This window comes from Onychostruthus taczanowskii, unplaced genomic scaffold (genome assembly GCF_017590055.1).
Source record: "Onychostruthus taczanowskii isolate IOZ18803 unplaced genomic scaffold, ASM1759005v1 scaffold4, whole genome shotgun sequence".
Lineage (NCBI taxonomy): Eukaryota > Metazoa > Chordata > Aves > Passeriformes > Passeridae > Onychostruthus > Onychostruthus taczanowskii.
The window spans coordinates 5897763-5924417 of NW_024501459.1; the positions used below are offsets into that span (position 1 = coordinate 5897763).

The 26655-nt window shown below is 39.5% G+C and overlaps 1 protein-coding gene across 11 annotated transcripts in view; it reads left to right on the forward strand.

The window, feature by feature from the left end:
* The window catches only part of CHD7 (chromodomain helicase DNA binding protein 7), a 133463-nt gene that overhangs the window by 35338 nt on the left and 71470 nt on the right, over positions 1–26655 (forward strand). For 6 of the 11 annotated variants that reach the window (XM_041412998.1, XM_041413009.1, XM_041413008.1 and 3 more), the window contains one exon: positions 6155–8015. In XM_041412998.1, coding sequence (XP_041268932.1) covers positions 6330–8015 — 1686 coding nt within the window. In that variant the 5' untranslated portion in view covers positions 6155–6329. Of the gene's footprint in view, positions 1–1526; positions 1542–1562; positions 1678–1743; positions 1988–2040; positions 2246–3157; positions 3210–6154; positions 8016–26655 lie in introns of those variants that run through there. The other 5 variants (XM_041413006.1, XM_041413000.1, XM_041413001.1 and 2 more) reach the window with 5 other exon arrangements.

The following is a 26655-nucleotide window of genomic DNA, read 5'->3' on the forward strand; positions in this document are numbered from 1 at the left end:
AAATATTTTTGTGACCGCAATTGTTTCTCTTACTTATCTGGGACTATTTTTAGATGAATCACCTCACATCGGCGTTTTAAACTTAGGTTGGGAGAGAGGGTGGTCCTGCAATGAAAAAGGCCTCTTAAAATTCCAGGTTACGTAACACTAAAAGTGAAGTATTTCTAGATGAGGCTTGTTCCCTCTTCTCTCACCTCATGTTTGTACTGTACTTAAATGTAAAAAATACCTTTTTTTTTGTTGTTGGTTTTAAAAATCTTTTTAAAATTTAATTTATTTTTTATTCCTCTGGTTACCTCACTAAAGGCCTCTAAGTACATACTCTTATAAATGGCTCTAAACTTTCCTCTTGTTCTTCTTATCAGGAAAGAAAAGACATGCTGAAGCTTCTTCTGTGATATTATAGGTGCTGGCTTAAAATTAGAGTGCTGCCATGTTAGGGTAAAGAGTTTGCAGCCCAACTGGTGTGGTGAATGCCTTCATGTGATGTAACAGCAAGGCTCAGTGGGTTTGCATCAGAGTCCTCCTAAGTGACGCTTTTGTGGTCTCCTATCAGAGCTCCTGTGAACTTGAATGACGTAGGATATTGTTTCCAAATGTGTGGCACAGGCTGAACTCTGGGCTGGTCATTCCTGCATCAGCTGCTTGACAGCAGCAAGCTGCCAAATATTCGAAGGCTGTAGTGCCCTCAGTTGCCTCGGTGAAAGCCTGTTTTTGCCAGCATACATCATACATTAAGGAAATAAAATCCAACCTGGCTTTTGTGGAAAGATTTTATGAGAAATGTAGGATTTCATGGATTTCTTGGCAAAAAAATGTTACTGAATATCATTCATGGCATTTTAGCTGATTGCACATTGGCAAAACCTGTGACCTTTGAGGAAAGGCACCTAAGGTTTTCTCTCCCCCCCTCCCTCCCTCCCTTTTCTTAATTTAACAAGAGACATTGACAGCCTTTAAGTTGCTACTGCAAATTCTCGTAAGGATGTATTTCTCTGAGGAACTAATGGAATTCTACTAAGATAAAGGTGAAACCTAACTTTTAAGAAATGCTTAAGTCATATTTGCTGATGCTTCCCACTAAGTCAGAATACTCCTGAAGTGCATCAGGTCATTCTTTTCATCTTTGCAAGTCCTGTCTTCCTTTCCTGGGACGAGGGGGAACGAGATTCCTGCCATCCTTTGATGTCTGGACTGTACGAACTTAATTTTTAACACAGCTGTGCTGTGTGAAGTGCATAGTAGGAAAGCATTCTAAGTGAATTAAGTGAATTAAAAAAAAAAAAAAAAAAAAAAAAGGTCTTCAGGCATTCAGGAAACCAAGTTTCTTTGGAACCTGCAGTCAGAAATGATGTTGCAATCACTTTACAGGTCTGGTCTTATATTTTGGCTAATCTATATGCAGGAGGAGCGTACCATGTGTGGTGTCTGTGACAGCAATGAAAAGTAAGCATTAAGCACGTAGGAGACGAGGCATGCTTCCCACAGACATGGTCAGGCACTTGCATAACTGTCCTGGCATCAGCAGTGCTGTGTGCTCAGTAGGTGAATGAGGTGAAATGTAGAAGCCTCACCAGCCGTCTTGCTCAATTTGAATGCCTTGTCGTGACTTTTTCTATGTTGTCATGGTGTTACATGTGTTTATGAAGTTTTTGGTGAATGTTTTCCTTCAACTTTGTGAGTAAAATAAGAATGTGACTTTCATTGCTGTCATTTATGTCATGTCCTTCCATGCGGCAAATGCTTAAATTACTACCCCTAACAGCCAGCAGGAGCTTAGCAGTTTTGAAAAGCAGTTTAAATGTGCAATGTTTAAATGCAGATTTAGTAGCCTAATGTTTAATCCTACATTTTGAGGCTCTGGTCTCAAAATGACCTTTGGCATGGTGTTGTTTTTAGCATGAGAGGTCTTTTTAGCCTAGTTCTTCAAAATAGCACGGTATTTGTGGTGTTTATTGCATTGTATGTAAGGGCATACTTCCATTATGTGAGTAGCTGGTTTGTTTGTGTCTGTCAAGTACTTCAGAGTTTTGTCAGAGGTATCAACTAATAGCTGTAAAAATATAACTCTGCATGACACATGTCATTTCAGGCTTGGAGCAGTCAGTATTAGTTGCCTTCTCACCTTCTGTTTATTCAGTTTATTTGCTGCACAGCCAAATGCTGCTGAATTTCTTCTTAGAAGGGTTGATAGCTGAATCAAGGAACCTGTTGATTTACAAAATATTCTTTTCAACGGCAGAATGTGAGGATGGTGTGGAGGGCATGGGCATCTGTGTGCTGTCCTTGCTGCTTCCTGGTCTTAACTGCCTGGATCTGCTGCTTTGGGAGCAAAACTAATGAAGTTCAGGTTTTTAGTGTCTGCAGCTCTAATAAGTTATGTGTATGCAGCAGCCAGTTTAGTTCAGCTTATAAAGGTGGGAAGCTGCTGAAGACAACTGAGTGCATGCAGCTTTGGAATATTAAGCTGGACAATGGTTAACTACTACTTAAATTCGAGATTTAGCTGTTTAAGACTGGAATGTTGGAAACTGGAGTAAATGTAAGCTTTGTCTGTTGAGACAACAGGGTTGTTAAGCAATTGACTGTGTCCTGGTGGTTGGGATGGCACCACTGCTTTGAACAGAAACAGGCTGCCTAGGCAGCCTTAACGCAATATATTCATTGACTCTAGGTCAGTCTTCTTGGAGCCATCTTTCATGTTCAGGAAGAGAAAAGTGATAGAATTTTATAGCAGATTATGAGTTAAACTGTACGGTTTAAGATGGTAATAAAAAAAATTCACTGTCTTTTCATACATTCATACTTTGTTTCAGCTATCCACTTTTCTAAGGGTTCAGATACTCTTCACTTTGTACCCAACAAAGAGTCACTGCTTCTGTGTGTGTTGATTTTAAGTTGTAAGAAATGTAAAGAAGATGTACCATCCCTTATTTTAAACTGCTTAATAAAAAAAAATTACTGTAAGCTCAGTTTATCACAGTTAGTCTTGCTGTTAGTATGTCTACCTTTATGGGGAAGGGAACACTGGTGCTGAATGAGTATTTTAACTAGAATTATTGCTTGATGCAGATTCTACTTTTATTTGTGTGTTGGCTTTCTTTTGTTTTGAAAGAAGCAGACATAGTTGCAACTTAAAATAAGGCTGTGACTCTTGTGACTTGCTTAACTACAGAGATGCCTACCGTGTTAGAATAGATGGTTGCAAGGTTAGTAGGTAATTCCAGTATTGACTATTTCCTTATCAAAACATTGGTTAATTTATTTTGATCAGGCTGTAGCTGCTACTGTCTTTCATGCTTCAACAGCTGCTGTTAGCCATATATCACATCAGAGGTGTGACTTTTATTGGGGAAAGTAGAATAAGGTGTTTGGCAAGAGCACAACTGACTGTTAAGGGCTGTGGTCATTAAATTTGAGGCTGGACTTAAATCTGGAGAATACTCCTAAAATTTGAGACTTCTTTACCACGGACTTACGCTGTGTTTCAGATGTAGTAACTTTAGCATCCAGAGCTCAAACATGAAGTTGATTCATGCCTCAGATAAAAATGCAGATCTAAAATCACGTAATGGCAAGCAGCGTTTTTGCTGTTACTTTAGATGATGGATTTGTTTGTTTACAAACTGCATCATAAACTTAAAGGTTACTTTTCTTTTGAAAGAGTGTGTGCTCAGGAAGCAGGGCAAGTGCTAGGTTCCCTAGCACATCTTCTGCGTTGTGTGGGACAGTACTTAACCCAACCTGCAAATTGGGATGGTGTGAGCTGAACAATGTGTGTTTAGTAAAGCAAAACCCTTACCCTATTTTCATTTGGTTCACTGGGTATAGTAGCAGATCCAAGCTACTGTGAGCTGATGTTGACTGTCATCAGTGGCTGACTTGCCTGAATTTTATTGGACACTTGTCAGCTGAAAAACAGTAAACAAAGCAGATTCAAACGCCTGCTTGATGCTTGTAACCTTGTTTCAGGAGGTGCTCTGTTAGCTTGTTATAAAGTTTCATTAGTGCTTCAGGAGAGTAGAGCCTGCTTGTCGTAAAAACGGTTCTTTTAGCAGGCATGATTTATATAATAAAATGAGTGGAAATTCTTACATGTTCATAACTGTGTGGCTGTTTCTAGTGGATGGGTGAGATCTACTCGGCTTCAGTTTGATATTGCCCAGATTACATCAGTGCTTGGGAGGTAACAGTATCTGTGCGCTCTGTTTTTTAGCATTTCCAGGCAAAGACTGTTCTGTTAGATGGAGACTCTCAGTGCACACTGAAGTCCAGCTTTAACAGCTCCTGATGGCAGTGAGCATCAGTAGTCACAGTGCCAGACGTCCTTGAGCCATCAGGGATCTTCACCATGGCTGCAGTCTGCTCTGGAGCAGTCTAATAGCAGAAGCTTCTTTTTGGTGAAGGGGGTTCCTTCTCACCTTGTTGAAACTTCCTTATGGTGTGCTCTAATAAACAAAATGAGGTGGTAAATATTACAGATGGCTTCTGCCTAATAATTGAAATTGAATAAAACCAAATAGATATTAGAGATATGAAGATGGCTCATAGGAGTTTACCTCCAAGTGATTTAGGAGGTGTTAATATCCCAGCCGAGCACTAAAGAGATTTAAGTGTGTGGTTTTAAAGGTGACATTCAAATGCTATTTTAAGAGGAGTGATAAATGCTTGTGCCTTTCCTTTTGCCCTCTGCTTCATGCTGTAGAAGGTCCTCTTGACAGTGGCTACAAGAAGGGTAATAAATGTGCTGATATTTTCTCCCTAAAACTTGTTTGGGACAAATCACCTTCAGTCAAACAGTCTGGCCTGGCATTTTGTGTCCTCCACAAAAGAATGCAAGATGTGAAAGCAAAAACTTGTAAATCTTCTTTACTTTGGTTGCTGGTTGAGGGCAGTTGGTATCTGCTAGCAGAGTCGCCACTGAATTACAACAAAGATACAAAAATAGTTTTACTTGCTAAGTGTATGGGCTCCCTTGACTATTGTCTTAAAGTTTATTTTGCATGTAAGACACAGTGTTTAAAATTTTGATTTTAAAGAAGAAAAAGACAGCATTAGACTACTCTTGTTCATAAAAAATGGGTCTGAACAAATCTTCTGAGTTCTTGTGGGAAGAGGATAGGGGACAGATTTTGAAATAGATCAGTCTTCCCTGTGGAAAATCTAAATGAGAACTTTTCTGATTCTGTTCTGTTACTGTGTTGTTGCTTTTTGCTTTTTTTTCCCCAAGTCTAAATGTGTACCTTGTTAGGTTAGCTTTTTGTTAAGTCCTTTTGCTATTAGCAATTCTCTTGAGTGAGTATTCAAGTTCTGGAGACAACAGAACTTCATTGTGGTCTTCCAAAGTGCTGTAGTTGCAGTAGTAGCACAATAATCAGAGTAATGAACTCCATTGATGCTATTCTGTGTTACCATCGTAAAAAGGAAATTAGGATAAGGATTGAGAAACCCACCCTATCATATGATGTACCTTTTAAATTTGATTTTCTTACACAAATTGAGCATATAGCTTTGCTGAAAGGGGAACATGCATTGTGTCTTTCAGTGTACAAATTCTTTAAATTAGGCTAAACTGTGTGTTAAAAAAAAATCCCTTCCTAAAGGCTAAGTCTTGGAGTTTGGTCTGCATTTAGTGGGTCATCTCTGTATGCATTTGAAAAATCTGTTGTGCATATAACTAACTTCAGTTCGTCGTAGGACCCGATGCTTCTGCTTGCTCATCTGATTACGCAGCTCAGGGGAATAAGGTTAAGGACATGCTGTTGGTAACTAGAGCATTTTCAGGGCTTTAGTTCAGCAGATGGGCTGCTCAGCTATATTCATACATCTGCCTACCTGCTGTGGCAGCTGCTGCTGCTGCGTGTTGTATTCTTTTGTTCTGTTCCACCCAAGAAAGGAGCACTAGGAAGTGTAGTGAATGGATTAATTTAAGGTTAAGACTGGTGTTTTGCTTGCTTCCTAACTCTCTATCATAATAAAGCTTTAGATAAAGCTAATGAATCCTTCATAATGTGAAATAGATTTTTAAGATGTATTTCAGGGGGCTGAAAGTAGCTCGCATTTAAAAACAGTCAAGTATGTTTTCTTTATGTTGCCTGATGCTATTTATTTTAATATCTTCTTCTCTTTCTCCCCCTTCCCCTGCTTTTTCTAGGAGCAGTAACCAGACTTTGCCTGACACTGCGTGGTCCAAAAGAATTAAGGAAATATGGAATGACATGAAGGAGATTAGTTGAGGATTAAAGGCTTTGAGGACAAAACACCTCACCGAGGTGAAGCACAGACTAACATTCTGGTTGTAGCTCCAAGGAGCTGTGTGCTGAAAAAAGATGGCAGATCCAGGAATGATGAGTCTGTTTGGAGAAGATGGGAATATTTTCAGTGAAGGGTTGGAAGGTCTTGGAGAATGTGGATATCCTGAAAATACAGTGAATCCTATGGGTCAGCAAATGCCCATGGATCAAGGATTTCCCACTTTACAGTCATCTCTTCATCATCCTCCTGCAAATCAAAACCAAGCCAAGTTGACCCACTTTGATCACTATAATCAATACGAACAGCAGAAAATGCACCTGATGGATCAGCCGAACAGGATGATAAGCAATGCCCCTGGGAATGGTATAGCGTCTCCTCATTCGCAGTATCACAACCCTCCAGTTCCTCAGGTTCCTCACAGCAGTGGTGCTGGTGGTCAGATGGGAGTCTATCCCGGCATGCAGAACGAAAGACACGGCCAGCCCTTCGTAGACAGTGGCTCCATGTGGGGACCACGGGCAGTTCAAGTGCCAGACCAGATAAGAGCACCATACCAGCAGCAACAGCAGCAGCAGCAGCCGCAGCCGACACAGCCGCCACAGGCACCCTCCGGACCCCCCGGGCAGGGCCATCCTCAGCACATGCAGCAGATGGGAAACTACATGGCTCGTGGTGATTTTTCAATGCAGCAGCACGGTCAGCCGCAGCAGCAGAGGATGAACCAGTTTTCTCAAGGCCAAGAAGGCCTCAATCAGGGAAACCCTTTCATTGCCACCTCAGGACCTGGCCACTTGTCTCATGTGCCCCAGCAGAATCCCAGTATGGCACCTTCTTTGCGACATTCAGTCCAGCAATTTCACCACCATCCCCCTACTGCTCTCCATGGGGAATCAGTAGCCCACAGTCCCAGATTCTCCCCTAATCCTCCCCAGCAGGGTGCTGTTAGGCCGCAAACACTTAATTTTAGTTCTCGGAGCCAGACGGTACCCTCACCTACTATAAACAACTCAGGGCAGTATTCTCGATATCCTTACAGTAACCTTAATCAGGGATTAGTTAATAATACAGGGATGAATCAGAATTTAGGCCTTACAAATAACACTCCAATGAATCAATCTGTACCAAGATACCCAAATGCTGTCGGATTTCCATCAAACAGTGGTCAAGGACTAATGCACCAGCAGCCCATCCACCCTAGTGGCTCACTTAACCAAATGAACACGCAAACTATGCACCCTTCACAGCCTCAGGGAACTTATGCCTCTCCACCTCCCATGTCACCTATGAAAGCAATGAGTAATCCAGCAGGTACACCTCCTCCACAGGTTAGACCCGGTAGTGCTGGAATACCAATGGAAGTTGGCAGTTACCCAAATATACCCCATCCTCAGCCGTCACACCAGCCCCCTGGTGCCATGGGAATTGGACAAAGGAATATGGGCCCCAGAAACATGCAACAGAATCGTCCATTTATGGGTATGTCTTCAACACCACGGGAGATGGGTGGGCACATGAGACCAAATGGTTGTCCAGGTGTTGGCCTTGCAGATCCACAAGCAATACAAGAGCGACTAATATCTGGCCAGCAGCTTCCTAGTCAACAGCAGTCTTTTCAACAGCAAATGCCAACCTGTCCTCCCATGCAGCCTCATCCAGGGATACATCACCAATCTTCACCACCCCCACATCCTCATCACCAGCCTTGGGCACAGCTTCACCAGTCACCACAAAACACACCACAAAAAGTGCCTGTCCTTCAGGTAAGCTACTTCCAATTAGTAGAAAATGTTTTAAATGACTGTAAATGCCTTTCAGGATACACAAGAACTATGGTTTCAAAACCATTGCCCCTGTTCAACTCCCTTGTTTGTTATTGGTTGCGTGGTTTTTTTGATGTACAGAGGCTGAAGGTAAAATGAGGTTCAGGTATCTTTCTAACATTCTTATGGTAAAGGATGTTAGAAATTTTTATAGGATAACATTATGGATATACCAAAATGTAATACAACAACAGGACAAGCAGCATATGTACTATTTTTTTCATGTTGGTTTCTTTGGGGAGAAGATGGAAAGCACTTGTGAGAATTGTCATTTAATTATTCAGTTTTTGTATTTGCAACTTAGAGGAAGAAGTGTGTGTTATAATGTGTTTGTTTTGGCCAAACCAAGATTTTTTTTTTTTTAAATCCTAAGGGAATGTTCTGTGGTTTTAAATTAAAGCTTAAATTATTACACGTGAAAAAAATTTCTGGCGTGAACTTCTTTAGCACTAAGTAATGAAACTGAGAAGTGATGGGGAAACAATTTATACAAGGAGAAGACAACAGTGTTAATCAGTCTGAAATTTAATCTTCTGAGGCTCAAATGAAATGTTAAATAGAATTCGAGTTTTATTTTACTGAGGTTTTGATCTGCCAGGTTTCGATGGCCATGTATTGCTTCCATGTCATTTTTCAATTAAAAGCTAAAAATGGTAAAACATCTTGTTCCTCTGTAGCTTAACAGGTTTGGCTACATGCTAGTATGCTAAGCTTCAGCTGAAAAAGTGCTTCTTGGAATCTTCACATTTGCCATTGTTTGCTTTGACTCAGTCAGAATTCAAGAGGTTTTGGTACCAGATGAACTACTGGTCAAGATATCAAACATTTACTAATTTTATATTTTTTTTCTGATCAGTCAGTAATTAACACCAAGTAGCTCTGCCCATAAATATTTGGAGACAATTGTTGGAATGCAGTCGTAACGACACGACGCTACAATACGCGTAATAAATGATAAAACCAGCTGTCCTGGGCACTGTCCTGGGCCCGTGCGCAGAGCAGCTGCTCAGCCGTCCCCTCCACTGCTGCCTGCCGGCTGCTCCTGTTCGCTGCTCTGCACAGCGTGAGCCGGCTCTGGGAATCAGATGTATGCTCTGCGGAGAGGCAGCTGACAAGGAGTGGTAGATGGAGCAGCTCAGCAGCTGGGACAGGCTTCCACATTCCCCGTGGAAGAGAGGAGGAGGAGGGGGACAAAGCTGGGCAAGGGGAAAAGTGCACTGTCTTTCCCTTGAGGGAGGAGGAGGCTCTCTTGAAGAGGCAAGGTATATCTTCAAGACCATCTTTCTCTTCCCTGCCTACCTGAAAGCTGGTTTGCAATTTTAGATGCCTGTGTTGGCTCTTCCTCTCTCTGCATTTCCACACACAGACTTTGCTTGGAGAACTTAAATTACAGTTCTTGCATGCACGTGGAGTTGTGTGTTCCTGTCTGAGACAGCAGCTCTTGCCAGTGCCTCCTGTTACCAGCTGTGTGGGTGAGCAGGATGAAAAGGAGAGAGCTCAAGACTGTAGGGAAAAAATGAAAAGAATGAGTGAGTATTTGGGAAGGTGGTAATGACAGCACAGAGAAATCAGTACAGAAAGGGTAGAAATGAGAAAAAGAAGTATAAGACACATTTTTTACTCTAAAGATGAGAGCTGAAGCATCTAGTAGAAAAAAGTTGGAATAAAATTATAGAAATAGTAATGTAAGACTTTTAAGACAGTAAAGGAACAAAAACCACTGTCACTGGATCTTTCATAACCCATGATGGTGGAGATGTGGGAGGAAATACTTGAGGTGGACTGTACCCTAAAGCGGTGGTATTCTTCACCAGCATGAATTCCTCGTTTTCATCTGACCATCCAGTAAGCCTATTTTTGGCATTAAAAGATGGTTTAGGAGAAGAAAGTTTACTTGAAAAATGTGCAAGCTTGTTAAATGTTCTTGGGACATTTTTTTCCCTTTAATCAGTGAAGAGGTTAAACACAGACAGCTCAACCTTTAAATAAGCTAAGCAGCCTATTACAGAGTGCTGAACTGCAAATGAATAGCTTGAAGAAAGGTAAGTGCTGAAACTAAATAATTAGAGGAAAACCACATGATAACTCCAGTTACTTGATTAAAATCAGTAATTCAGACAGTTGTAGCACGCCAAGTAACTTCTCTGTTAACTTATTTCTGTTAGGTTTTTATCTGGTAAAAGTTACTGTTCATGTACCTTCCCATTAAGTAATTAGTTTGAGCCCTGACTGTTGTAGTGAAACTCTTAACAGGCAGGCGTTTCCCCCTTGAAAACTGTTTGGATGAAATGAGTATTGTTCAAATCAACGAAAACTTAAGCCCTCCCTACCCCCTGGGGAAAAAATGCAGATGTGTGAAACCCCTGCTCTTAAGCCTGAATACAGGATTGGTAGCTCTCCTGTGTCATGGTTTTCCTGTCATGTCAGTAGGCATAAAACTGTTCACCAAAGAGCAGTTATTTAAATGACTGGTTTGTTTTTATTTGTATAAAATAAATCAACAAAATTAATATAGTCAGTGAAAATGGAAATCACTATGTACTTTAAAATCAACAGAAGTCATCTTAGTAATTATTTTTCAGTGATTTGAAGCTAGCCTTATCATGGGAAGGCTGTAATACTTGTGGTTAACCAAATTACTGTTTTGTTGTTAGATATGTTGGAAGAAAAGTGAAGTTCTTTTGCTTTTAAGTTGGAAGAAATTGCTGTGTTGATTCCAAGGCTTGTTATTTCGTTGTGGTTTTTTTGTTGTTTTTTTTTTTTTTGGTTTTTTTTGTTTTTTTTTTCACCAAAGGTTTTTGGAAAATTATTTTGGCTGTGAAATGAAGCTGGTGATTGACAATTCATCTGGTTTTGATTAATAGCTGAAAACTAGACATGGTTATTAGGACTGTGTTAACAGTGTGTTGCTGGCTTCAGTGGAGTTTGATAGATGCATAAGAACCACTGCAGTATTGGGGTGTTCAGTCAGTGTGCTTGGTTTGTCAGGCTCTCCTTTGAAACACTTTTCACCAAAGGTTTTTGGAAGAGCCTAGTGGCCATGGGGTGGGAAGGCTGGTTCTGCTGTGGCAGAGCAATCCACCAAGGGGCAAAGCAGGGATCAGGAGTAGCTTGCCTGTTTTCATAGTGGAGGCATCTGTGTTGGGCTTGTGAGCTTGTGTTCTCCAAAATACTCATAAATGATCTGGAGAAGAGTGAAAAGTCAGATGGCAAAATTTGCTGCTGCTGTTGATGTACCCAAAACAGAGTAGTACCAAAGGCAGATGTGGTGAAGAGCCTAATAAGAATGAAATAAAATAATTAGAAATATAATAGAAGAGTCAATTACTTGGCCACTAAGTTGTGTGAGTCAAGACATGGCCAGGGGAGGTTTAGATTGGATATTAGGAAAATTTTCATCACAGAAAGGGTTATCAAGCATTGAAACAGGCTGCCCAGGAGGGTATAAAGTTGCCATTTGTGAAGGTATTTAAAAGATATATAGATGTGGTGCCTAGGGACATGTGGACATGCTTAAGGACGTGCTTTAGTGTTGGACCTGACAATGCTGGGTTTACAGTCAGACTTTATGATCTTAAAGGTCATTTCCAACCTAAATGATTTTATGGTTCTGTGGTGCTTGAACAGTGAAATGGCAGGCAAAAACATCTTAGGAGCAGGTCTTGGTGTTAGATGGCTGTCTGAAAATGAGCTATTGCAGTTGAAGAAATAAATCAGTAGGAATTGTAATGAAAGTAGTAGAGAACAAAACAAAGATTATTACCTGTGTGTGTGGTATGCTGGTGAGGCAAATGCTGTGAAGTTCTGTGTCCCTTCCTCAGGCCTCAGAAGATAAAACAGCACTTGAAAAAACTGGGGGGGTGGGTGGGCTAGGGGATGTTTTAGTAGGAGAAGAAAGGAGAGAGATGGTGAAAGCCTCTAAAATTGTGAGTGATACAGGTGCATGAAGAGGGTGAATGTGAAGTGAGGGTTGTTTGTCACCTGTTTTTGTCTCCTTGAATTCTTTTTAGGTATTCAGTGAGTTGTCCAGTGGTGAGTTCAGAACTGGACATTAAGATGGTGATATCTGAGATGTTTCACAGAAAAATGCATCAACATTTGATGAACATAAAGGCACTGTGTTTGGCTCAGCAGATCTGTGCCATACTTAAGTGACTGCGAATTTGTTACTGGGTTGCATCTCCTGTATGCATGTCTGGTTCTTGTCCTCTTCCACACACTTTATCAGAGGTGATATCAGGTTAGACAGGCCTTTGGAGGCCTAATGCTATGCAGTTGTTCTTACATATCGTTATTTTCAGAGCATTTTATTGGTGATAGAGGAAGTGTAGGAGTTTTCGTTGCCAAGAATAGGCTGTCCTGGGTGTGTTGTTACACACAACTTATTTACCCACAGCTACTGTGTGGGCTGAAGTTTCGAGTCATGTTCATTAATCATGTTCCACAAATGCAATCTACATTATTTATAGTCAAACACAGCAGTATTTAAATTACAAACAAGTATGGTATAGCCTCCATGCCTGATTAAATGGGAGAGCTCCACAATGGGCACCAACAGTGTTGAAGGATTCTGGGTTGCAGTGTCCAGGTTCTGGTGGAGAAGGAACTAATTTTGTGTGTGTTACCGGTTCACTGCCAGGTTTATTCTGCTGGCCTCATTATCTGTGGGCATGTGACTTTGCTTTAAATCATAACTCATAGCTGTGTTTGGTATGAACACATTCTTTTGAAATTTCCTGCCCTCCCTTGCAGGGGAGGAGGCAGGGAAAGTCCTGCTGAGTCACCAGCTGGGTCACCCCTTTCACAGGCCCTTCCTGCAATTTCAAACTGTGTTGCTGCCTCAGTTTAATTTATACTTGGATATACCTGAATGGAAAGGGATGTTAATGAAAACTATAATCAGCTGTTTTGGTTTGATGCGATATTCTAATCTGGCAGAAAGTAGAGGTTAAATGGGTTTCTGCTGGCACACTAAAATGAAGTTGATTCTCTCCTGGGTGTTTGTTTTAATGCCTAAGAGTAGTAAGAAGAGATTGACTCTACTGTCTTCACATGAATTGTCTTTCAGTGTTTCCTGTAAGTTTATATAGTAGCAAATGATGCCACTTTGAATGACTAGGATTATTCCCATAAATAATGTTCATAAGCAATTTCCCACATCTCCAGAGAGAGCTGCTGGCTCTTTAATCCCTCAAATGTTTAACTTTTGGACTTTTTTCCTGTTGATAAGTAAAACAAATCCAATTTATTTAAAAAAAAAAACCCTAGAAACATTATTGGGTACTTGTTGTTTTGATGCAGAGGCTATTTCACATGACTGCTAGCTGGTCTTTTGGGTGCTGTGTATGCTGCATGTTCAGCAAAGTCTCGTGGCTGCCTGCTCTGAGAAATTCTAGTTTCCTTTTTCAAATATTCACAGGCCAGCAAACCAGAGTATGCCGGCAAGATTTTTGAAGCTGCCAGACTAAATGGAATTAAGATCCTGCTAATACTGAACTTTTTTTAGCTACAATTATATATAATTTTTATGTACAGATAAGCGTGAGTGTGTGTGTATTTATATAATATATATAGAGAAAATGTAGGCAAAATAAGAGGTTGTGGTTAGTAATGGGAGAGAAGGGAAGAAAATCCATAGTATTCATATTAAAGTAAAGGTTGATAGCAGTATTTTTCTTATAAGTTTACAGGCTTCTGCTGTATTTTGTTGGGATTCTGAAGAATTCTTGTATTTGAGCAATGTAAGCAATGTAATTAACTAAAATTTTCCAACTAAAAGAAAAACAGACCGTAAAATCTACCCTTGGTCAGAAGTGTTCAAGTTATTTCACCCCTGTGGAGTAGAATTTTCTGTTACACTGATAACTTGATCCATCTGTGAGTGAGTTTCCATACAGGTCTCTCAAAGGAGATAATATTATGAAATACTGTGTCCAACAAAAGTTCATATTCATACTCCTCAGTTACATTCCAGTTTAATAGTTAATATTAAGATATCCAAAGGCTTATTTCTTCCTCACCCTTGAAAAGGCTGTGTGCTTTTTTAAATGAAGTGCTTGCAGTGATTTTTGAGTGAATAGGCCTTTGGGCCAAAGATTTGTAGTTTTGAGGTGGTTTTGCTATGAACTTTTTGGTCTTTTTTACTGTTGAGGAGTCACAAGCTACTTCAAGAATACTCCTTCCCTCAGGTGCCATGATTTGACTGTGATGAAAATAATTTGTGCCATTGAATTATCTACTCTGAAGTTTTTGGTAAAGCCTGTTTGTAGCATTAACATAAAAACATAAGTCTGCATCAGCATAGTGATTTGTAGGTTTAAGAGTTACCCAACTTGTTCTTCAGCATGGGTATTTTGAAGGTTTCTGTGAGATGTTGGTGACCTGAATGTATTGTTTCCTGAAATCATTAGCATTTTCTGAGGAATTACACAACTAGAAAAGTTTTTAAATTTGTGCTGCTTGTTTAGTACTTCAGTATTTTGTTCTCCTCTGCTGCTGATGGTCACTTCCAGTGGCACGTGACAGCTATCTTACTTTCCCATTTATATTTATATTTATATTTATATTTATATTTATATTTATATTTATATTTATATTTATATTTATTTGAACAAATTTACATCTGTTGTTTCAGAGAAATTTTTTTAATGATTGAAAGCTGATAGTCTAATAAAAACCCTCATGTCTGTGTTATCATCAATCTTCAGACAGAAGGATTTTAAATCAGGGCAAATGAAAGGAAAATGCTTGATTTTTTTTTTTTTTTAATTTTTAAATTTCATTAAATGGAGTGGCAATCTTAATAAGGAAGAAGTTGCAGGTGAAGAAATAATTTGCTATCTTTTTTCTGTGGATCCTTGTCCTGGGATTCTGTCCTGCTCTTTCTCATGGAATTTGAGGCATCCATTTATTTTAAGCTATCCTATCCTTGCTTGTATCTTGAATGCAAGTGTCACAAACTTCCATAAGTGCTCTTTTTTTCCTCTGTGGAGTAAATTGACACTGTGGAGTGTCAATTCCCACTATGATGGGACACCATCACTTTGGAGTGTAATTTGTAACTTTTGTCTGTAGAAGTTGTTTTCTCTCTCAGTTCAGCAAGCCAGTGCTTTTCACTTTTGAGTTTTCAGATTTCAGTTGTTTTTAACTGTATGATGATACATGTATTTTACTGGTGATAATGTAGTCTGGATTTGGGGGAAAAAGCCCAAACAAAACACTTGTTTGGTTTTTTTTAGAGATGCTATCTGTAAATATTTATAGACTTCTCTAAAGAGTTGTAAAGTGTGGTAGCTGAAGAGCAAGGTTTGACACTTGTGAGTGATTAAAGTATCTATTTGTACTTCTATTATTTTAAAATATTCTCAAATTTGCCAGTGTGGTTTAAAGATGAAGCTGCTTCTTGGGAGCTGGTAGGAGCAGAGCAGGATGTGTGGGCAGGAAGCAATGGTCAGGGAAAGGGGCAGGGAAAGGCTGAGTTGATGTGACACAGCAGTGCTGAACAGTAGGAGCAGAGAGGGAATGGCCAACATCTGTGTTAAAATGCGGACAGAGAAGTTTAGAGAGTCACTCCACCTCTCTCTACTTGAGTCACCTGCCTCTTGAGCCCATGCCAGGGCAGCCATTTGGTACAGTGGTGCCTGTGACTGCTCTCCATACTGCTTCAGGGTGTACCTTTGTGTCACCCAGCTGTGCCCACTGACAGCTTCCCAGCATAGCTGTGTGAGCTCAGTAACTCCCAATATCTAATCTGCTTTAGAAAAAAACCCCAAAGAACGTGCAGATGAAGGTGGCTGTGACCTGGGATACAGAACCTTTGCTGCTCCCTTGCACCTGCCTGATCATTTGGTGAACAAGCTTATCTGGCCAGGTCGTGTTCCTGGCAGCTCTCCATTGTGACCACAAGGTCATCCAAGTTGGTGGTGTAGGAGTGGGAATGCTTGCTGGGGCACAATGGGGACTGCCTCTCCCTCTGGCAGTGAGCTTTCAGGCTCTTTAATACCCTTATACAGCTTGTGTTTTTATAGTACCTGCCCTCAGTAACCAGCCCTTGAGTCCTCCCTCAAATTTTGATAAATTAAAACTTCAGTAAGGAGTCTTAGAAAGCTTTGTCTTTATTGAATTAGTGACAAACAGGCCACATTCCAGCTTCTCCCAACTTCTCTCTTACTCCACACAAATATTAATGACTGATTTGACTTCAGGAGTGTTTTCTTTTTTGGAAAAGTGGGGCTATTTTCTGACTAAAGTATTTGCAACTGTTTTGTTATTGAAGAGGCAAAAGAATATCCCCTTTCTACCAAAGAGCTTGGCACAATTTCATTCGGTGTGTGTCATATTGAGGATGCTTCCAGTGCCAGTTATTGAATTGTCGTCTTTGAGTACTGAATGGGATTTTTTTTTTCCTCAGCACAGAGAATTGTTTAAAAGCATGGCAAGTTAGAAATACGACTCAGATTAATTTTTTTAGTCATCTTTATGAGGAAACAGAACTGAGAGATAGGATGACTAAGAGGTCTGAGTGTGTGTTTGCTCTTTCCAGGGTTCATAAATAATTCTTTTTGATTTTACTGTACTTTATACATTACCTACTTAGTTAGAATTTTCTCTGTTCCTGGCAAGATTGGTGTAGCCAACAATAGTGTTGTCTCTGTTTATGAAGAGGAACATAGAGATGATGGCCTTAAATTTTGTTATTTATTCCAAACCAAAGTTCATAAAACCCCCAATTTAAATTTGTACTCAGGTATCTGTTACTCTAAAATGTGCCACCTCTTTGCTCTCTGTCACTCCTTACAGTATTACTCTTGCTTTAGAGTGCAGCTCAAGAAGACTGAGATGACCAGTCTTAACAGTTAAAAGCAGAAAATTCCACTTCTTGTGTAGGAATTTGGTAGTTGTAGAGGTTAATGTGAAAGTAATGCAGTTATATAAGATGTGGAAGGAAAAAAGTGGATCTCTGATTTTTCACTGTTGAGCTGGGAGGAATCTTTGTTCCTTTGCTTTTGTTGTTCCTCAGTAGCAAAGATTGGGATGCAGCTCTTTCCTGTGCTCCTCAGTGATTTTACTGTGTTAGCCAAGCTTAGGAGAGAGCAGCTCTTGTGTTAGGCTGAGCAAGTAAAATACTGAGAACTTCTGGGAATGGGTTCATATTGCATGTGTTGCTGCTGCTGTAGAAATTGAATGGTAAGAAATCACAGGCTGATGGAACGACTTGCATTGGAAGTGACCTTAAAGAGGATCTAGTTCCAACCACCCCACCACAAGCAGGGATGCTGGAGTGGGTTGACCCTGGGTGGATGCCACCCACTGGATCAGGTTCCTCAGGGATCATGCCCCATCCAACCTGGCCTTGAATGTTTCTATGGATGGGGCATGCACAAGTTCTCTGTGCAACCTGTTCAGTGCCTCTGAACTGTCTTGAGGAAGGAATTTCTTCTTAACATCTAATCTAAATCCTCTGTTTTAGTTAAAACAGTTCCTCTTTGCCCTGTCCCTATCTGCCTGTGTAAAAAGTTGCTCTTCTGCTTTTTTTAATAAGTCCCCTTTCAGTACTTGAAGTCCACAATCTTAACTTTCTAAAGTCGTGATTTCTGAATCTTGGCAGGTTTCTATGGCATATTCTTAACCTTTTCATTTTGGAAAATTGCAAGTATTTGTCTTCACTAATGCAACACTTATTCTATAGTATGCAAAACCAAATGTGCCATTGATATATCACTATAACATTGTGGGAAGTGCCAAACATTTATTTAAGTTTCAACTTCCACTTTTTAAATACTTACATTAAAATATGAATTTGTTTATATTTTCTTAAATGTAATCTCTTGTTATTGTAGTTGTGGAGGAAATTTTCATGTTATACATGAGTTCCCAATGTATACCCTCTTACAAAAGACTGAATAATTTAATTGGTTGAGTCAGAAAAAATTAGTCCATGTTAACTGTTAGTTAAATTGTGTTCTGTTATGTCTCTGTAACTCCCACAAACAAAATAATATGACTACAGTGACTGAGAAGTTAATAGTTCCATAGATTTTTAGATGTAATTTTCCTGGAAGAGGAGAGAGTACTCATAACAAGCTTCATAACAAACTTTCTAAGGTCTAGTAGTCAATATGAACTCTTGTTTTATCCACTCTGCTTTTACATCTCGTTTCTCTCCAGATGGCCCTCCATCCACTTGCATTCTGGTACTTCATATCTTTTTTGGCCCTGCAAGATGCTGATAAGTGTGATAATACTGTAATTTTCCTTACATGTGAGCACTGGATGATATGAAGTCCTTAATTTTATTTTTGGAAGAAATCTTTCTGTACCAGCCAATTGTTGCTAAATATAGTGAGAGGCTTATAACGTGCAGTAAGTGTTTGAATTTAAAACAACACCTTATCCTAAAAAGTCGACATCACAGTTTATTTGTACAGCTGTGTATGAAATACAGATTCATTAAAATTGGTCTACAACTTTGGGCATTGTGGTTATTATTTGTATCTCTTTGTTAATGGGATCTTGCAGATGTCTACTGGGGCAAGCCTTGTCAGAGATGGACATTGGGACACATGCCTGCACTACTGGAAGACTACTTGGTTGTGTTTCTCTCTGCAGGCCTCCTTTGAAATACTTCAGAAAAACTTGCTGAAAACCAAATAATGCTGTACCTAGGGTATTAGATTGGGATTGGGGGAATTTTTGCTGACTGACACAGGTTGGTTGTTTGGTGTCAGTATTGTCAGTGTTCCTGTTGGGTGTGCTTGGGGTGCTCTGCAGCAGTGGCAAGTTTCTGCAGTTCCCTGCTGCTCTGTACAGCAACCCCTGAAAATATAACTCAGAAACTGTTATGGCAGCCAGGGGTATGTTAAAAGTGTTGTTTTAGATACAGCTCTGCAACTGTAATGTAACATTATGATATAATCACAAATCTAGACCTGGTATTGCTGTAGGCATCTCTGATTTAAGATCTGCCTATAGGGATTTTTACACTTTACTGTAGGTTGTGTAAAGAATGTCTGGAGCAAGGATACTGAAGATATTTGTACTAAAGATAAGGTGTTTCATAGAACAATGTTAATCAAACTGGTTGGAGAATCTACATTAAGAGTTATCTCAGCTGGTGCTGCTAAATGAAGTAGGTGTTTGTCCACAGAAAATGAAGTGTGGGATTTTTGGTGAGGGTTTTTTTTTTGCTTGGTTTTGTTTTGATTTTATGTGTGTGTTTTAGGGAGGTTTGTTTGTTTGTTTGGAGGTTTTTGTTTTTTTTTATTTTGTGCTTTGTTTTCCATGCTTCCCTCTTCCCCTCCAGTTCTAATGACACATTCTGATTTAATTATCAGTTTAGTTCAGTTGCTAGAAGAGTTGGGGAAAGGCCTGCTTTTGACATGCCATAGCTAACATATTCAAAGGCTATTTTCATTTGTTGCTGTGACTATAGAGTCTGAGAAGTATCTTGGGCTCTTTGACACAAATGGCTTTTAGCAGCAAATATAACATCAATGGGTTTTTTACCAAGTCTGCGTTTTCAAGCCGGTTTTGTCATATTGAAGTTCGTAAAATAGTGCAATGGAAAGGCTATTTGGAGAGCTGCTGTCCTCCCATCCCAGAAGAAAAATAGAGTTGATTACTGCTGATTACTTCTGGTTTTGTATCACATGTGTATCTGTTAAGATTTCTTTAAGTTGATATTTCCAAACCGTGGTCTGTTACACCTCTGAAATCTCTTGCAGATTACTTTAATGTGGCCTGGGATAGTTTTGGATTAAGGAGAGCAGGTTTATATGATAAGCAGCAATATGCATGTGGGAAGTTTATTAGGAGAATTACATGTCCACTACTAGGAGCTTGCAGATCTTGGCAACAGGAAAAAAAAAAGGGGCGGGGGGAAGAGGGAAATTTGACAGAACAGGATTCTATGGTGTAACATAAATCTCATTTCTGATGCGATCTGTTCAGGCTGGTGTCTGAAATGACAGTGGTTGCATCTCAGTGTAAAGCAAAGTGTAGAGTCTGCCTGTCCCAGAAAGTGTATTGTACTGTGACCAGTACTGCTCAATATCTTTATCAATGATTTTGGCAGGGAGATCAAGTGCACCCTCAACAAGTTTGTAGATGACACCAGGCTGGGTGTGAAGGTTGACATACCTGAGGTCCAGGATGCCATCTAGAGAGAGCTGGACAAGCCGGAGGAATGGGTCTGTGTGAACCTCATGAGGTTCAGCATGCGAGCTGTTACACTTCCGTCAGGGTATCAATTACTGACTGGGGGTTCAAGGGATTGAGAGCAGCCCTGCTGAGAAGGACTTGAAAGTGTTGGTGGATAAAGGACTGCACGTGACCTGCCAAGATGTGCTGGCACCACAGAAAGCCAATTGTATCCTGGGCTGCACCAAAAGCAGTGAGGCCAGCAGGTCAAGGGAGGTGATTCTGTTGTTCTGCTCTTCTCTTGTGAGACCCCACCTGGAGTGCACCATCCATCTCTGGGGTCTGCAGCACAGGAGAGGCATAGATCTCTTGGAGTGAGTTCAGAGAAGAACACAAAGATTATCGGAGGTCTGGAATTCCTCTGCTGTGAGGAAACGCTGAGAGAATTGGGTTGTTCAGCCTGGAGAAGAGAAGGCTCTGTAGAGATGTTACTGCAGTCCTTCAGTACCTAAGGAGGGGCTTATAAGAAAGATTGGTACAGACCTTTTATAGGTCTTGTTGTGGTAGGACGAGGGGTAATGATTTTAAACTGAAAGAGGGCTGGTCTAGGTTAGATATAAGAAAGGCTTGTTTTTTTAAATGGTAAGGGTGATGAAGCAATGTAACAGGTTCCCCAGAGAGATGATAGATGCCCTATCCCTGGAAACGTTCCATGTCAGGTTGCATAGGCAACCTGATTGGGTTGAAGATGTCCCTGCTTATTGCATGGGTTTTGGACTAGATTGCCTTTAAAGTATTTTCTGACCCAAGCCATTCTATTATCTTTCCATAAGGGCATTCTCTGTTGGCTCCTGGTGTATCCACACCTCACCTAAAAGTTATATAGTGCCACCTTTTTGGAAAGGCCATGAAAGGACCAGTGTTGTATTTGTTATGTGTTATATTTGCCTTTCACTTTGAAGGGATCTGGACATAGCTGAACCTTTTCTGAGGGGTTGTAAGATTTGTAGTGGGAAGTGTCAGCATCAAACCAAAGTTACCCGAGTTTGACAGGTCAGTATTAGTAAGCCACCTAGAAAAAATGGCTTTAGCCTGTGATATGTACCCTCCATATCTGTTAACTTCTTCCATCAGATAACCTTTGTGTAACTTGAATCAGTGGGAATTTGTTGATGGATCACACAAACACGATTACTGTTTCCATTTCAAAGGGTGGAACTATGCGGATGGTAACATGCCTGGGGTGACCACAAACCTCCTCTGTCTTCCATCTTCCACCCCCACCATCCTGGGTGAGCTCCTCCACATCTCCCTGGAGCTCTGCTCTGAAGGGTGCCTGCCTCAGAAACCCTACCTTGAGTTAGCACTGCTTGTTCGTCAGCTCCTGCACACTTTCTTGAATGTCAGCTTGACTTTTCCTGTGGATTTACATGTCCTCAAAAAAGTCTTTGGGTGTCTTCTGTGTTACTTTGTTTTCTAATAGATCTAGAACATAACCTCTGCAGCTTCAGTATGTGACTTCCTGTATTTAAAGGGTATTTACTGACTATGTCTAATCGGATAATCAAAAATTCTCATGCAGAAACTGTGGTGATTGGTACATAAAAAGCATACTAGCAGTGCATGTGAAAATTCCTACCTTGCTTCAATGCTAGAAAACCACCAGTTTATTTCTTGCATGTTAAAAACACGGAATTAAATCTTGATCAGTGTCTTTTGCTTTTAACTCAGAAATACGGTCTGGGAGTTGTAGCTGCTGAAGAGTTTGTATTCATATGTTTGTATTCATATGCTTGTATTCATAAGTGAAGCAAAGAAAACATTGTGGGACAGAAAAGAAATATCTAAGAAAACTTGGGTTGTAAGTAGTTGAAGTATGGTCTGCAGGTTGTCTTGCTTTTTCAGTGATCAACTGTGTAAGACTTACTAGTAGGTGTAAAAGATAAAAGCTTTTCCTCCTTCCTGTCTTTTCTAAGTGTCTCTACATCAGTTTGTATCAAACTTAGCCTAAAACAAAAGAGTTCTATAAACCACTCAATTCCCCAGTGGGTGGGGATAGAAGAAGGATTTTTAGATTATTGATTAACTAGTCTGGAGAGTCCACAAAGCAGGCCATGGACTTCTGGGCTGGGAGCTATGGGGTAATTTCTATGGAAGAAGTTCCTCTTTTTCTGAGGGAAGAATTTGTTCTACCTTCATTTATCCTTATTGATTCTGATCTCTTGTATTAGGGATGTGTGTAGGAAGCCCTTGAAGAAGAACAAGTTTTCCAACACAGCATTAGAACGAGGTGAAATTCTCTCAGGAGTCCTTTTAGTTGCAAAATTCTGGTTGGCAGGTTAAGACACAGGCCCAGCAACTGGATACTGGCTCCCTCCTGCAGTAACCCACTCCTGACAAGTATATCACTAATACTGAAATGATGTAACTGTGTAAATGAACAAATGATGGATCACCAGTAATTTAATAAATTGTGTACTTCTGCTTTTCTCAAGTCTCTGTTGTCTGGGGTACTTGAAAGTAAAAATGACTTCTGCAATGTTTGGGGAAAACTGTCCAAACCAGGAAATAGAAAAGTTATTGCAAAAGAACACTGCTACTGTGGTATCTTTATTTAATAAGCAGCCCTTTCTATTTTAAACAGCATTGTTGCATTTTATATTATATGATTTTATATAATAGTCATGATACAAAGACAATTACTTGCCAAAGAAAAAAAATTATAAAAACAGACATTTGAAATTGCAGAGATTTTCTTTGGGGTATCTGAGTAGTCAGATTCCTAGCTGTGATGACTTAAGGATGTGTGTGAAGTAAGACTTGTAAACCAGGTAATACTACAGGCTGTTTTCTGACTGTTTTGGCCAGTGAAGTTATAAAAGCTTTTTGGGTAGCCTTTTCTCAGTTTTGAAGATAAAATTCCTGTGACCAGGTGCTTGTTTTATCAGCCCTAGTAGTCTACTTAATAGGTGCTTTCTTCCCCAAGAAAATAAAACATAAAAGTTTTTTCTAAGCATATTTAACTCTTTTCTAGTCAAATAATCTAGTTTACTAGCATGTTTGATGTTTGTCATATTCCAAATTGGATTTGTTAAAATGCATTTATTTTTTAATGTAAACAAGATTTTGATGTTGATTTTCACTGTTTGCAGTCATTAGAAGCAAAGTACTTGTAAAGGTTGTCTGGGCCATTGAGTTGAGCTTCCAGCTGTCACATCTGCCATTTTATGAACTGCTTTTCTAAACCTCATCAAGGTCAAAATGCACTTGGCTTTTCCTTCCAGTATTCCTGTTTTTTGAAATTCTTACCCAAATCAGATCAGTTTGTATGTTGGAACAGGAATCTGACTGTCCTAAATTTATTAGATGCCGGTTTCATACTGAATTTGCTCCTGGTGTCAATTTTACCCATCTTAATTATTTTCATTTACTGTATTAGGATCTGTCAGTGTTTTGATAAATAGCAATCTATCTAAAGTAAGTTAAATTCCCTTTGGACTTCTCCTTCAAGATAATCTGTACTAGTACCTGAGATGTAATTGATGTTGATGTGGATGATCAGAATTTTGTGCAATGTTGTACTCTGGCACAAATACTTCCCTAGGTTTACTGGAAGCAATCTTGAGAGACAGTTGGATATTTAAATTTTCTTTTCCTCATTGTACACCACACCAGGTGTTTACAGACATCCTGTGGTATAAGTACAAACTATTTTGGTCATCAGCTGCACGGTCTTACCATGTTTTACATAAGTATATATGAGTTTTAAAAGATCAGGGGTAATAGAATGGCACAAAAATTACAAGTATTGAAATATTTTAAATTTGGAAATGCATGTGAAATACTGATTAAATTTGAATGGGCTCTACACTGATGGGCTTAATTTCTGTGTTAGTGTTTTGAAGTGAGTTCTGAGGCTCTCACTTAAACTAGGATGGTGAGTAAGGACAAGCTGCCCTACTGCTGGGAGAGACATTCAGCTGTGTAATGCTTAAAGGACACCTTCCTTGGCAATAACATTTAAAAATACTAATTTTCTTACTCATCTATAATCCTCTTCCCACAGTTTGAGCTCAGGACTATTATGGAACCTATTATGGGGAAAAGGTCTATGACTCAGCCATTGAGCCATGCAAACTCTTGGCTTCTTTAATTGGCACCATTAAATCTTTAGTAGTTTTTCTCTTGTAATATATAGGTGTCATTGGTATAAAATGCATCACTGCTGAAGATATATTGTACCTTTTGCTCTCTGATTTCTGTGACTTGATCAACCATAGGTCTTTAAAGGTTGGTTAATCAGACTTTTTTAGAATTACTGCTTAACTATTTGGGAGTGTATTGAAAACAAAATGTAAGAGAGCCATTGCTCAAATCATTACTTTCCAAGTTATTTTCCTTTTTCTATTTAGACACAGGAGAGGAAAAAGGGAAAACCTGTCTTTGCATTGTGTTTAATATTCATAGAAGTTATTTAACTTGAAGTCTGGGTATCTTCTTCATGACAGGATGGGAGAAATTAATTCTTGAGCATATAACCACGGGAGAACCGGCTTTATGTAGTTGATTTTTTTTTCCCTATTGCAGACTGGTTTTGGGGTTGGTTTGGCAGGTTTTTGATTGTGTTGATTTTTTTTTTTTTTTTTTGTACTATATTGGAAAGTGAACGTGGCAACAGCTGTAGTTTGGGGAGTCAAGACATCATGAGAAACAATTTAAACACAAAGTTAAATGTTTGAATACATATGTATATATTAGTAAATGCAGGTATATGAGGAACAATAGCAGCTTTTAACTCTTTCTTTTGTTGTTTTTCCAAATACTAAATATGGGACACTTAAAGCTTTTCAGTATTTATGTTGGTGTAAGCATTAGTGGCTCTGAAAGAGGCGTGTGATGAGGGCATTGGAAAACTGTAATTGTTTGTTGCCATCTGAGGAGTCTGCCTTGTTGTATCTCCAGTTGTCAAGATGGTTTGGTTGTAACATTTATATATACTTTTTGAAAGTAAGTATCAAGAAAGAATTAAGTGACAGAAAATGTTAAACTATGTTACTTAACACAAAATTTTCGTGATTGCGTGTACTGAATGATGGCAAGCAGCAAAGCTGTAGTTAACAAAGATCTGAAGTAGGACTGACACTACATGCTCCTCATGCCTATAAAATAGGATATAATCTGTGTATGTAACCTTCTGTGATAGAAGTAGCTTTGAATGACTTTGGTTTTACTGTTTGAGGCATGGCCTGATAATTTGTTGACTGTATATTATCCAGTAAACTCAGTAACGAATATCACTGAATCCCTTGAACCAGGCGGACTCTTCCTACAAACAGTGCCTCTCTTCATATCTTTGTAAAAATAGATAAACTGATGCCTCAGGTTTTAGCTTTTATATTTTTCACATTCTGTACTGCTTTAGTGTGTGGTTCTGAGCTTCATATCAGGGGATAGCAGGCTCTCTTCACAGAGTAGGTAGACAAAACAATTCCTTCTCTAGCTTGGGACCAAGAACAAATGATCCAAATTTCAGGTCTAAGAGCATAAAAAATGGTGGACTGAAGAGAGAAAAACAAGAAGGATTTGACTTCATAATCTAAAGCTGTAATTAGACAATTAACTCCAATATGCTAATGGACCAGAACTTACTAAAGTGTGAAACCCCATGACTGCTCGTCCATTTTGAACCATTTTGGGTTCATCTTGGGTGTAGCCCTGGCTGGGCTCTTGTATTGCCCAAGGTGTATCCATTAAGCCTTCAAATAAATACCTACTTTATTCTTTAACTCTGTCCAGTCTCTTCTAGGTCAGCCTTCACAAGGCATCAAAACTTCACTAATTCATTCATCATATTATGTCTCCTATAGACTGTATTCTCCATTTTACATATGAGTAAACCAGTACAGAGGGGTAGGGAATTGCCTGAGGCAAGAGTGATAGTAATGGGATTTGGGGCTTCTTTGTGTGTGTTATGCTGGGTTGTATTGCCCTGAAGCCGAAGCCAGTAGTTATCCAAGTAGGTGCTTTCTTGCAGTCATCGTTGAGCAGTTTCCAAGAAGGTCCATAGCAAGTCCTTTGCTGGAAAACCCTCTTAGTAAGAAATAAGTATGTAATTTAAAAGAAAAGGGGAAAAAAACCCCAAACGAAACCCAACAAAACAAAAGCCTATCTAGAAAAAAAAAAAGTATCACAATGAGTTGAGACTGAGGAAGAAGTTACTTATCTTTCCTGACGTTCACTGCTTTCATCACTCGTTGTAGTCTTTCCCAAGGTAACATGAGCTTTGTCTTCAGGATAATGTCGTAGTCATTTAGACCTGATTTAATCTAGAAGTCTCATCCATCCTGTGAACTGCATGAGGCAGCAGTTGTAGAGTAGAAGGAAGAGTCACACTGTACGTTAGAGATATTGTTGTAGAAAGTTAAGCAGTAGGGCATAAAAT